The sequence below is a fragment of the Entelurus aequoreus genome, linkage group LG18 (assembly GCF_033978785.1).
Source record: "Entelurus aequoreus isolate RoL-2023_Sb linkage group LG18, RoL_Eaeq_v1.1, whole genome shotgun sequence".
Taxonomy (NCBI): domain Eukaryota; kingdom Metazoa; phylum Chordata; class Actinopteri; order Syngnathiformes; family Syngnathidae; genus Entelurus; species Entelurus aequoreus.
This window is the reverse complement of record NC_084748.1, coordinates 9,378,508-9,392,990: the sequence shown is the minus strand read 5'-3', so window position 1 is coordinate 9,392,990 and position 14,483 is coordinate 9,378,508. Positions and strand designations below refer to the sequence as shown.

Sequence of the window (14,483 nt, the reverse complement as noted above, 5' to 3'; positions counted from 1 at the left end):
TTCACCTCAAAATTTAGTGTATATTACTGTAAATGGAAAAGGAGTACTGCTGTTTTTATGGTAAAAAAAAAAAAAAAGGCAGCTCAGTTGCCAGAATTTTACTGTAAAATGTACTTCTTTTTTTTTTTTACTGTAAATTAAAAAAAATGCAATTTTACAGTAAAATTTTGGCACCTGAGCTGCCATTTTTTTTATTTTTTTTTATTTTTTTACCACAATTCAACAACTGTAGATTTTTCGGTGTATTACTATAAATGCCAAAACAGCACCACACTTTATTACAGTAAAAAAGTACTGTTTTTTTTTCATTTAGAGAAAAATGCAGTAAAAACCACGAGAAATTTCATAATTTTGCCATGAAATCTATTGCTACTTTTACATTGCACAATTTAATGGATAACTTGCTTTAAAATCATTATTTTTAGTATTTATTTCTATTTAAAAAATGGTTTCAATGTTTGATCATACATTTTTTGCATAATTAGACAATATTTAAGTGAACGTAATTTTGCGATTACATGGAGTACATATATTTATTTTTCTCCCAAAATAGAAAGAAAGAATACATTTAGTGAGAAAAGTTACAGTACTTTATTGGTACATATTATTGCCAAGCTTTCGAGGGCCAAATAAAATGAAGTGGCGGGCCACATCTGGCCCCCGGGCCTTGAGTTTGACACGTGTTAAAAAAATGATGGTAAGTTGCAATAATTTCACCTCAAAATTTAGTGTATATTACTGTAAATGGAAAAGGAGTACTGAAGTTTTTATGGTTAAAAAAAAAAAAAAAAAAAAAAAAAAAAAAAGGCAGCTCAGCTGCCAGAATTTTACTGTAAAATGTATTTTTTTTACTGTAAACACAAAAAAATGCAATTTTACAGTAAAATTTTGGCACCTGAGCTGCCAGTTTTTTTTTAGTTGTTTTTTTTACCACAATTCAACAACTGTAGATTTTTCGGTGTATTACTGTAAATGCCAAAATGGCACCACACTTTATTACAGTAAAAAAAAGTACAGTTTTTTTTTTCATTTAGAGAAAAATGCAGTAAAAACCACGAGAAATGTCATAATTTTAGCATGAAATCTATTGCTACTTTTAAATTGCACAATTTAATGGATAACTTGCTTTAAAATCATTATTTTTAGTATTTGTTTCTATTTAAAAAATGGTTTGAATGTTTGATCATACATTTTTTGCATAATTAGACAATATTTAAGTGAACATAATTTTGCAATTACATGGAGTACATATATTTATTTTCTCCCCAAAATAGAAAGAAAGAATACATTTAGTAAGAAAAGTTACAGTACTTTATTGATACATATTATTTCCAGGCTTTCGAGGGCCAAATAAAATGAAGTGGCGGGCCACATCTGGCCCCCGGGCCTTGAGTTTGACACATGTGTTAAAAAAATGATGGTAAGTTGCAATAATTTCACCTCAAAATTTAGTGTATATTACTGTAAATGGAAAAGGAGTACTGCTGTTTTTATGGTAAAAAAAAAAAAAAAAAAAAAGGCAGCTCAGTTGCCAGAATTTTACTGTAAAATGTACTTTTTTTTTTTACTGTAAATTTAAAAAAATGCAATTTTACAGTAAAATTTTGGCACCTGAGCTGCCAGTTTTTCGTCTTTTTTTTTTTTTTACCACAAATCAACAACTGTATATTTTTCGGTGTATTACTATAAATGCCGAAACGGCACCACACTTTATTACAGTAAAAAAAAGTAGTTTTTTTTTTTATTTAGAGAAAAATGCAGTAAAAACCACGAGGACTTTCATAATTTTTGCAGGAAATATATTGCTACTTTTAAATTGCACAATTTGATGGATAGCTTGCTTTAAAATCATTATTATTAGTATTTATTTCTATTTAAAAAATGGTTTGAATGTTTGATCATACATTTTTCGCATAATTAGACAATATTTAAGTGAACGTAATTTTGCGATTACATGGAGTACATATATTTATTTTTCTCCCAAAATAGAAAGAAAGAATACATTTAGTAAGAAAAGTTACAGTACTTTATTGATACACATTATTTCCAGGCTTTCAAGGGCCAAATAAAATGAAGTGGCGGGCCACATCTGGCCCCAGGGCCTTGAGTTTGACACATGTGTTAAAAAAATGATGGTAAGTTGCAATAATTTCACCTCAAAATTTAGTGTATATTACTGTAAATGGAAAAGGAGTACTGCTGTTTTTATGGTTAAAAAAAAAAAAAAAAAAGGCAGCTCAGCTGCCAGAATTTTACTGTAAAATGTACTTTTTTTTACTGTAAACACAAAAAAATGTAATTTTACAGTAAAATTTTGGCACCTGAGCTGCCAGTTTTTTTTTAGTTGTTTTTTTTACCACAATTCAACAACTGTAGATTTTTCGGTGTATTACTATAAATGCCAAAACGGCACCACACTTTATTACAGTAAAAAAAAGTACAGTTTTTTTTTTCATTTAGAGAAAAATGCAGTAAAAACCACGAGAAATTTCATAATTTTAGCATGAAATCTACTGCTACTTTCACATTGCACAATTTAATGGATAACTTGCTTTAAAATCATTATTTTTAGTATTTATTTCTATTTAAAAAATGGTTTGAATGTTTGATCATACATTTTTTGCATAATTAGACAATATTTAAGTGAACGTAATTTTGCGATTACATGGAGTACATATATTTATTTTCTCCCAAAATAGAAAGAAAGAATACATTTAGTCAGAAAAGTTACAGTACTTTATTGATACATATTATTTCCAGGCTTTCAAGGGCCAAATTAAATGAAGTGGCGGGCCACATCTGGCCCCAGGGCCTTGAGTTTGACACATGTGTTAAAAAAATGATGGTAAGTTGCAATAATTTCACCTCACAATTTAGTGTATGTTACTGTAAATGGAAAAGGAGTACTGCTGTTTTTATGGTAAAAAAAAATAATAATAAGAAAAGGCAGCTCAGCTGCCAGAATTTTACTGTAAAATGTCCTTTTTTTTTACTGTAAATTAAAAAAAATGCAATTTTACAGTAAAATTTTGGCACGTGAGCTGCCAGTTTTTTTAAAGTTTTTTTTTGTACCACAAATCAACAACTGTAGATTTTTCGGTGTATTACTGTAAATGCCAAAACGGCACCACACTTTATTACAGTAAAAAAAAGTACTGTTTTTTTTTTCATTTAGAGAAAAATGCAGTAAAAACCCCAATAAATTTCATAATTTTACCATGAAATCTATTGCTACTTTTAAATTGCACAATTTGATGGATAACTTGCTTTAAAATCATTATTATTAGTATTTATTTCTATTTAAAAAATGGTTTGAATGTTTGATCATACATTTTTTGCATAATTAGACAATATTTAAGTGAACGTAATTTTGCGATTACATGGAGTACATATATTTATTTTTCTCCCAAAATAGAAAGAAAGAATACATTTAGTGAGAAAAGTTACAGTACTTTATTGATACATATTATTGCCAGGCTTTCGAGGGCCAAATAAAATGAAGTGGCGGGCCACATCTGGCCCCCGGGCCTTGAGTTTGACACAGGTGTTAAAAAAATGATGGTAAGTTGCAATAATTTCACCTCAAAATTTAGTGTATATTACTGTAAATGGAAAAGGAGTACTGCTGTTTTTATGGTAAAAAAAAAAAAAAAAAAAAAAAAAGGCAGCTCAGTTGCCAGAATTTTACTGTAAAATGTACTTTTTTTTTTTTTTACTGTAAATAAAAAAAATGCAATTTTACAGTAAAATTTTGGCACCTGAGCTGCCAATTTTTTTTAGTTTTTTTTTTTTTTTTTACCACAAATCAACAACTGTAGATTTTTCGGTGTATTACTGTAAAAGCCAAAACGACACCACACTTTATTACAGTAAAAAAAAGTACTGTTTTTTTTTTCATTTAGAGAAAAATGCAGAAAGAACCACGATAAAATTCATAATTTTAGCATGAAATCTATTGCTACTTTTACATTGCACAATTTAATGGATAACTTGCTTTAAAATCATTATTATTAGTATTTATTTCTATTTTAAAAAATGGTTTGAATGTTTGATCATACATTTTTTGCATAATTAAACAATATTTAAGTGAACGTAATTTTGCAATTACATGGAGTACATATATTTATTTTCTCCCCAAAATAGAAAGAAAGAATACATTTAGTGAGAAAAGTTACAGTACTTTATTGATACATATTATTTCCAGGCTTTCGAGGGCCAGATTAAATGAAGTGGCGGGCCACATCTGGCCCCCGGGCCTTGAGTTTGACACAGGTGTTAAAAAAATTATGGTAAGTTGCAATAATTTCAGCTCAAAATCTAGTGTATATTACTGTAAATGGAAAAACAGTACTGCTGTTTTTATGGTAAAAAAAAAAAAGGCAGCTCAGTTGCCAGAATTTTACTGTAAAATGTACTTCTTTTTTTTTTACTGTAAGTAAAAAAAATGCAATTTTACAGTAAAATTTTGGCACCTGAGCTGCCTTTTTTTTTTTTTTTACCACAATTCAACAACTGTAGATTTTTCGGTGTATTACTATAAATGCCAAAACGGCACCACACTTTATTACAGTAAAAAAAAGTACAGGTTTTTTTTCATTTAGAGAAAAATGCAGTAAAAACCACGAGAAATGTCATAATTTTACCATGAAATCTATTGCTACTTTTAAATTGCACAATTTGATGGATAACTTGCTTTAAAATCATTATTATTAGTATTTATTTCTATTTAAAAAATGGTTTGAATGTTTGATCTTACATTTTCGCATAATTAAACAATATTTAAGTGAACATAATTTTGCAATTACATGGAGTACATATATTTATTTTCTCCCCAAAATAGAAAGAAAGAATACATTTAGTGAGAAAAGTTACAGTACTTTATTGATACATATTATTTCCAGGCTTTCAAGGGCCAAATAAAATGAAGTGGCGGGCCACATCTGGCCCCAGGGCCTTGAGTTTGACACATGTGTTAAAAAAATGATGGTAAGTTGCAATAATTTCACCTCAAAATTTAGTGTATATTACTGTAAATGGAAAAGAAGTACTGCTGTTTTTATGGTAAAAAAAAAAAAAAAAAAGGCAGCTCAGTTGCCAGAATTTTACTGTAAAATGTACTCTTTTTTTTTTTTACTGTAAATAAAAAAAATGCAATTTTACAGTAAAATTTTGGCACCTGAGCTGCCAATTTTTTTTAGTTTTTTTTTTTTTACCACAAATCAACAACTGTAGATTTTTCGGTGTATTACTGTAAATGCCAAAATGGCACCACACTTTATTACAGTAAAAAAGTACTGTTTTTTTACATTTAGAGAAAAATGCAGTAAAACACAATAAATTTCACAATTTTAGCATGATATTGCTACTTTTACATTACACAATTTGATGGATAACTTGCTTTAAAATCATTATTATTAGTATTTATTTCTATTTAAAAAATGGTTTGAATGTCTGATCATACATTTTTTGCATAATTAGACAATATTTAAGTGAACATAATTTTGCGATTACATGGAGTACATATATTTATTTTCTCCCAAAATAGAAAGAAAGAATACATTTAGTAAGAAAAGTTACAGTACTTTATTGATACATATTATTTCCAGGCTTTCGAGGGCCAAATAAAATGAAGTGGCGGGCCACATCTGGCCCCCGGGCCTTGAGATTGACACATGTGTTAAAAAAAATGATAGTAAGTTGCAATAATTTCACCTCAAAATTTAGTGTATATTACTGTAAATGGAAAAGGAGTACTGCTGTTTTTATGGTAAAAAAAATAAATAAAAAAGGCAGCTCAGTTGCCAGAATTTTACTGTAAAATGTACTTCTTTTTTTTTACTGTAAATAAAAAAAATTGCAATTTTACAGTAAAATTTTGGCACCTGAGCTGCCAGTTTTTTTTTAGTTTTTTTTTTTACCACAAATCAACAACTGTAGATTTTTCGGTGTATTACTGTAAATGCCAAAATGGCACCACACTTTATTACAGTAAAAAAAGTACCGTTTTTTTACATTTAGAGAAAAATGTAGTAAAACCACAATAAATTTCACAATTTTAGCATGATATTGCTACTTTTACATTACACAATTTGATGGATAACTTGCTTTAAAATCATTATTATTAGTATTTATTTCTATTTAAAAAATGGTTTGAATGTTTGATCATACATTTTTTGCATAATTAGACAATATTTAAGTGAACGTAATTTTGCGATTACATGGAGTACATATATTTATTTTCTCCCAGAATAGAAAGAAAGAATACATTTAGTAAGAAAAGTTACAGTACTTTATTGATACATATTATTTCCAGGCTTTCGAGGGCCAAATAAAATGAATATGTGTGGTTTAGACAATGGTGCACTGTTAACTGGCGAAATGAGCAAGGAGAAGGGAGAAGGGATGCTTTCACACTGAGTCATGTCAGACTGTGCTTTTCACAGTAAAACTGCAGTTCATACAAAGGAACATAAATATATATTTTTAAGTGATTCTTTGGCGTACCACTAGATGGGGCCCACGTACTACGATTGCCCCAGTTTTGAGAGCCGCTGGTCTGATCTGACGGTGTCGGGTCTCCGGGTTAGATCCGGCTGGCGGAGGTCGAGCAGACGTCGCTGATTTCGGAGCAGCTGTCGGACCGCTCGTCATCTACGGCGCTGCCTGATGACCTCAGCCTGGACGAACATGGGAGCTATCAGCTGCTGGTCGGAGGAAGTCAGGTGTGCGCACACACACACACACACACACACACACACTTTATAGCAAGAACAAAAGTGTAATGTCATGCCGGACCACCTTGGACAATCTAACTACCATTTTCCCAAGTTAAAAACAAATTCCAGGAATTCCCACAATTTCTGGTTTTCCAAAGCTCCTCCTGGAAAGTTTTCACAGTCCACATTTTTCAACCGTTTTTGACCATTCCACCTTTAAAACCTTCTTCTGAATTGGGACAACAGACGATTTTATATTTTTTTCGTAAAAAATTCAGTTTTTTCCTAAATTCCAGGAATTCCGAACTACCAAATAAAATTCAAACTGTTACCACGTCAACATTTTTCAACCGTTTCGAAAAATTGCAACACCAACCCATTCATATCATCGAGGAAAATTGTTGTATTACCAATACTTTCAAAAATTCCTGGTTTCCCGAATTCCTGGAAAATTCCCATTCAAATGAGTGGACATTTTCATAGTTCTACAATGCCCAAAATTTTTACCCGATTCCGACCTTTCAGCCATCCACCCACACTACTCTTCACATGTGTCAAACACAAAACATGTTTTCCCTTTACCAAAATTCCCCGTTTTCCAGGAATTTCCGGCAATTTTCTCCCCATTGACAATGAATGGGAAATGTACAATCTACTGCATATCCCAAATTTCTCATCCGATTATCACCGTTCCACCATCCACACTCCACTCACCTTCGACAATCTAACTACCATTTTCCCAAGTTCAAAGCCCTATTTTACCTCTTCCTGGAAAGTTTTCACAGTCCACATTTTTCAACCGTTTTTGACCATTCCACCTTCAAAACCTTCTTCTGAATTGGGACAACGAAAGATTTTATTTTTTTTTTGTAAAAGATTCATTTTTTTTCCTAAATTCCAGGAATTCCAAAATACCAAATAAAATTCAAACTGTTACTACGTCAAAATTTTTCAGCCGTTTCGAAAAATTCCAACACCAACCCATTCATATCATCAAGGAAAATTGTTGTATTACCAATACTTTCAAAAATTCCTGTTTTTCCCGAAATTCTTAGGAATGTCCCATTCAAATGAGTGGACATTTTAATAGTTATACAGTGCCCAAAATTTTGCAACAATTTTTTACCCGATTCCGACCTTTCAACCATCCACCCACACTACTCTTCACATGTGTCGAACACAAAACATGTTTTCCCTTTACAAAAATTCCCTGTTTTCCCGGAATTTCTGGCAATTTTCTCCCCATTGACAATGAATGGGAAATATACAATCTACTGCATATCCCACATTTCTCATGATGAGAAATGTGGGATATGCAGTAGATTCGTCACTCCACTCTTCACCTACTTCCATTGTCCAATGGGCAGAAAATTGCCAGAAATTCCGGGTTTTCCAAAGCCCTATTTTACATCTCCCTGAAAAATTTTCACAGTCCACATTTTTCAACCGTTTTTGACCATTCCACCTTCAAATCCTTCTTCTGAATGGGGACAAGATAAGTTGTTGGGTTTTTTTTCGTAAAAATGTAATGTTTTTTCTTAATTTCCAGGAATTCCGAAATACCAAATAAAATTCTATCTGTTACTACGTCAACATTTTTTAACCGTTTCGAAAAATTCCAACACCAACCCATTCATATCATCAAGGAAAATTGTTGTATTACAAATATTTTCAAAAATTCCTGTGTTTCCCGAAATTCCCAAATTCCTAGAAAATTCCCATTCAAATGAGTGGACATTTTCATAGTTATACAATGCCCAAAATGTTGCCACATTTTTTACCCAATTCCGACCTTTCAGCCATCCACCCACACTACTCTTCACATGTGTCGAACACAAAACATGTTTTCCCTTTACCAAAATTCCCCGTTTTCCAGGAATTTCCGGCAATTTTCTCCCCATTGACAATGAATGGGAAATGTACAATCTACTGCATATCCCACATTTCTCATCCGATTAGGACCGTTCCACCATCCACACTCCACTCACCTTCGACAATCTAACTACCATTTTCCCAAGTTCAAAGCCCTATTTGACCTCTTCCTGGAAAGTTTTCACAGTCCACATTTTTCAACCGTTTTTGACCATTCCACCTTCAAAACTTTCTTCTGAATTGGGACAACGAAAGATTTTATATTTTTTTTGTAAAAGATTCATTTTTTTCCCTAAATTCCAGGAATTCCAAAATACCAAATAAAATTCAAACTGTTACTACGTCAAAATTTTTCAACCGTTTCGAAAAATTCCAACACCAACCCATTCATATCATCGAGGAAAATTGTTGTTTTACCAATACTTTCAAAAATTCCTGTTTTTCCCGAAATTCTTAGGAATTTCCCATTCAAATGAGTGGACATTTTCATAGTTCTACAATGCCCAAAATTTAGCGACAATTTTTTACCCGATTCCGACCTTTCAACCATCCACCCACACTACTCTTCACATGTGTCGAACACAAAACATGTTTTCCCTTTACAAAAATTCCCTGTTTTCCCGGAATTTCCGGCAATTTTCTCCCCATTGACAATGAATGGGAAATATACAATCTACTGCATATCCCTCATTTGTAATCCGATTATGACCGTTCCACCATCCACACTCCACTCACCTTCGACAATCTAACTACCATTTTCCCGAGTTTAAAAAAATTCCAAAAATTCCGGGTTTTCCAAAGCCCTATTTTACATCTTCCTGAAAAATTTTCACAGTCCACATTTTTCAACCGTTTTTGACCATTCCACCTTCAAATCCTTCTTTTATGGGGACAACATAAGTTGTTGGGGGTTTTTTTGTAAAAATTTAATTTTTTTTCCTAATTTCCAGGAATTCCGAAATACCAAATAAAATTCAAACTGTTACTAAGTCAACATTTTTCAGCCGTTTCAAAAAATTGCAACACCAACCCATTCATATCATCAAGGAAAATTGTTGTATTACCTATATTTTCAAAAATTCCTGTGTTTCCCAAAATTCCCAAATTCCTAGAAAATTGAGTGGACATTTCATTTTCAACATTTTTTACCCGATTCCGACCTTTCAGCCATCCACCCACACTACTCTTCACATGTGTTGAACACAAAACATGTTTTCCCTTTACCGAAATTCCCCGTTTTCCCGGAATTTCCGGCAATTTTCTCCCCATTGACAATGAATGGGAAATATACAATCGACTGCATATCCCACATTTCTCATCCGATTAGGACCGTTCCACCATCCACACTCCACTCACCTTGGATAATATAATTACCATTTTCCCGAGTTAAAAAAAATTCCCAAAATTCCAGGTTTTCCATAGCCCTATTTTACCTCTTCCTGAAAAATTTTCACAGTCCACATTTTTCAACCGTTTTTGACCATTCCACCTTCAAATCCTTCTTCTGAATGGGGACAAGATAAGTTGTTGGGTTTTTTTTCGTAAAAATTTAATGTTTTTTCTTAATTTCCAGGAATTCCGAAATACCAAATAAAATTCTATCTGTTACTAAGTCAACATTTTTTAACCGTTTCGAAAAATTCCAACACCAACCCATTCATATCATCAAGGAAAATTGTTGTATTACAAATATTTTCAAAAATTCCTGTGTTTCCCAAAATTCCCAAATTCCTAGAAAATTGAGTGGACATTTCATTTTCAACATTTTTTACCCGATTCCGACCTTTCAACCATCCACCCACACTACTCTTCACATGTGTTGAACACAAAACATGTTTTCCCTTTACCGAAATTCCCCGTTTTCCCGGAATTTCCGGCAATTTTCTCCCCATTGACAATGAATGGGAAATATACAATCTACTGCATATCCCACATTTCTCATCCGATTAGGACCGTTCCACCATCCACACTCCACTCACCTTCGACAATCTAACTACCATTTTCCCAAGTTCAAAAAATTCAAAAAATTCCGGGTTTTCCAAAGCCCTATTTTACATCTCCCTGAAAAATTTTCACAGTCCACATTTTTCAACCGTTTTTGACCATTCCACCTTCAAATCCTTCTTCTGAATGGGGACAAGATAAGTTGTTGGGTTTTTTTTCGTAAAAATGTAATGTTTTTTCTTAATTTCCAGGAATTCCGAAATACCAAATAAAATTCTATCTGTTACTACGTCAACATTTTTTAACCGTTTCGAAAATTCCAACACCAACCCATTCATATCATCAAGGAAAATTGTTGTATTACAAATATTTTCAAAAATTCCTGTGTTTCCAGAAATTCCCAAATTCCTAGAAAATTCCCATTCAAATGAGTGGACATTTTCATAGTTATACAATGCCCAAAATGTTGCCACATTTTTTACCCAATTCCGACCTTTCAGCCATCCACCCACACTACTCTTCACATGTGTCGAACACAAAACATGTTTTCCCTTTACAAAAATTCCCTGTTTTCCCGGAATTTCCGGCAATTTTCTCCCCATTGACAATGAATGGGAAATATACAATCTACTGCATATCCCACATTTCTCATCCGATTAGGACCGTTCCACCATCCACACTCCACTCACCTTCGACAATCTAACTACCATTTTCCCAAGTTCAAAAAATTCCAAAAATTCCGGGTTTTCCAAAGCCCTATTTTACATCTCCCTGAAAAATTTTCCCAGTCCACATTTTTCAACCGTTTTTGACCATTCCACCTTCAAATCCTTCTTCTGAATGGGGACAAGATAAGTTGTTGGGTTTTTTTTCGTAAAAATGTAATGTTTTTTCTTAATTTCCAGGAATTCCGAAATACCAAATAAAATTCAAACTGTTACTACGTCAACATTTTTTAACCGTTTCGAAAAATTCCAACACCAACCCATTCATATCATCAAGGAAAATTGTTGTATTACAAATATTTTCAAAAATTCCTGTGTTTCCCGAAATTCCCAAATTCCTAGAAAATTACACTCACCTTCGACAATCTAACTACCATTTTCCCAAGTTCAAAAAAGTTCAAAGCCCTATTTTACCTCTTCCTGGAAAGTTTTCACAGTCCACATTTTTCAACCGTTTTTGACCATTCCACCTTCAAAACCTTCTTCTGAATTGGGACAACGAAAGATTTTACATTTTTTTTGTAAAAGATTCATTTTTTTCCCTAAATTCCAGGAATTCCAAAATACCAAATAAAATTCAAACTGTTACTACGTCAAAATTTTGCAACCATTTCGAAAAATTCCAACACCAACCCATTCATATCATCAAGGAAAATTGTTGTTTTACCAATACTTTCAAAAATTCCTGTTTTTCCCGAAATTCTTAGGAATTTCCCATTCAAATGAGTGGACATTTTCATAGTTATACAATGCCCAAAATTTTGCGACAATTTTTTACCCGATTCCGACCTTTCAACCATCCACCCACACTACTCTTCACATGTGTCGAACACAAAACATGTTTTCCCTTTACCAAAATTCCTTGTTTTCCCAGAATTTCTGGCAATTTTCTCCCCATTGACAATGAATGGGAAATGTACAATCTACTGCATATCCCACATTTCTCATCCGATTAGGACCGTTCCACCATCCACACTCCACTCACCTTCGACAATCTAACTACCATTTTCCCGAGTTTAAAAAAATTCCAAAAATTCCGGGTTTTCCAAAGCCCTATTTTACATCTTCCTGAAAAATTTTCACAGTCCACATTTTTCAACCGTTTTTGACCATTCCACCTTCAAATCCTTCTTCTATGGGGACAACATAAGTTGTTGGGTTTTTTTTGTAAAAATGTAATTTTTTTTCCTAATTTCCAGGAATTCCGAAATACCAAATAAAATTCAAACTGTTACTACGTCAACATTTTTCAACCGTTTCGAAAAATTCCAACACCAACCCATTCATATCATCAAGGAAAATTGTTGTATTACAAATATTTTCAAAAATTCTTGTGTTTCCCAAAATTCCCAAATTCCTAGAAAATTGAGTGGACATTTCATTTTCAACATTTTTTACCCGATTCCGACCTTTCAGCCATCCACCCACACTACTCTTCACATGTGTTGAACACAAAACATGTTTTCCCTTTACCGAAATTCCCCGTTTTCCCGGAATTTCCGGCAATTTTCTCTCCATTGACAATGAATGGGAAATATACAATCTACTGCATATCCCACATTTCTCATCCGATTAGGACCGTTCCACCATCCACACTCCACTCACCTTCGACAATCTAACTACCATTTTCCCAAGTTCAAAAAAGTTCAAAGCCCTATTTTACCTCTTCCTGGAAAGTTTTCACAGTCCACATTTTTCAACCGTTTTTGACCATTCCACCTTCAAAACCTTCTTCTGAATTGGGACAACGAAAGATTTTATATTTTTTTTGTAAAAGATTCATTTTTTTTCCTAAATTCCAGGAATTCCAAAATACCAAATAAAATTCAAACTGTTACTACGTCAAAATTTTTCAACCGTTTCGAAAAATTCCAACACCAACCCATTCATATCATCAAGGAAAATTGTTGTTTTACCAATATTTTCAAAAATTCCTGTTTTTCCCGAAATTCTTAGGAATTTCCCATTCAAATGAGTGGACATTTTCATAGTTATACAATGCCCAAAATTTTGCGACAATTTTTTACCCGATTCCGACCTTTCAACCATCCACCCACACTACTCTTCACATGTGTCGAACACAAAACATGTTTTCCCTTTACAAAAATTCCCTGTTTTCCCGGGATTTCCTGCAATTTTCTCCCCATTGACAATGAATGGGAAATATACAATCTACTGCATATCCCACATTTCTCATCCGATTAGGACCGTTCCACCATCCACACTCCACTCACCTTCGACAATCTAACTACCATTTTCCCAAGTTCAAAAAATTCCAAAAATTCCAGGTTTTCCAAAGCCCTATTTTACATCTCCCTGAAAAATTTTCACAGTCCACATTTTTCAACCGTTTTTGACCATTCCACCTTCAAATCCTTCTTCTGAATGGGGACAAGATAAGTTGTTGGGTTTTTTTTCGTATAAATTTAATGTTTTTTCTTAATTTCCAAGAATTACGAAATACCAAATACAATTCTATCTGTTACTACGTCAACATTTTTTAACCGTTTCGAAAAATTGCAACACCAACCCATTCATATCATCAAGGAAATTTGTTGTATTACCAATACTTTCAAAAATTCCTGTGTTTCCCAAAATTCCCAAATTCTTAGAAAATTGAGTGGACATTTCATTTTCAACATTTTTTACCCGATTCTGACCTTTCAGCCATCCACCCACACTACTCTTCACATGTGTTGAACACAAAACATGTTTTCCCTTTACTGAAATTCCCCGTTTCCCAATTTTCTCCCCATTGACAATGAATGGGAAATATACAATCGACTGCATATCCCACATTTCTCATCCGATTAGGACCGTTCCACCATCCACACTCTCCACTCACCCTGAACATTCAAGCCAGCATGTTTCCTGGTTCTGAAAAATTCCCTGATTACCCGTAATTACCAGGAATATCATCCTAGTGAAAATGAATGGGCCCCCTTGCAGCACTAACTCTTCCGGGACGCTACAATATACACCCCCCGCTACCCCTTACCTCACCCCCCCACCTCAACCTCCTCATGCTCTCTCAGGGAGAGCATGTCCCAAATTCCAAGCTGCTGTTTTGAGGCATGTTAAAAAAAAATAATGCACTTTGTGACTTCAATAATAAATGCCATGTTGGCATTTTTTTCCATAACTTGAGTTGATTTATTTTGGAAAACCTTGTTACATTGTTTAATGCATCCAGCGGGGCATCACAACAAAATGAGGCATAATAATG

The 14,483-nt window shown here is 33.2% G+C and overlaps 1 protein-coding gene across 1 annotated transcript in view; it reads left to right on the top strand.

Moving 5' to 3' along the window:
• The window catches only part of LOC133634271 (voltage-dependent T-type calcium channel subunit alpha-1I-like), a 334,793-nt gene that overhangs the window by 305,594 nt on the left and 14,716 nt on the right, over positions 1–14,483 (top strand). Inside the window, exon 34 of the mRNA XM_062027399.1 lies at positions 6,588–6,722. Coding sequence (XP_061883383.1) covers positions 6,588–6,722 — 135 coding nt within the window. The remainder of the gene's footprint in view (positions 1–6,587; positions 6,723–14,483) is intronic.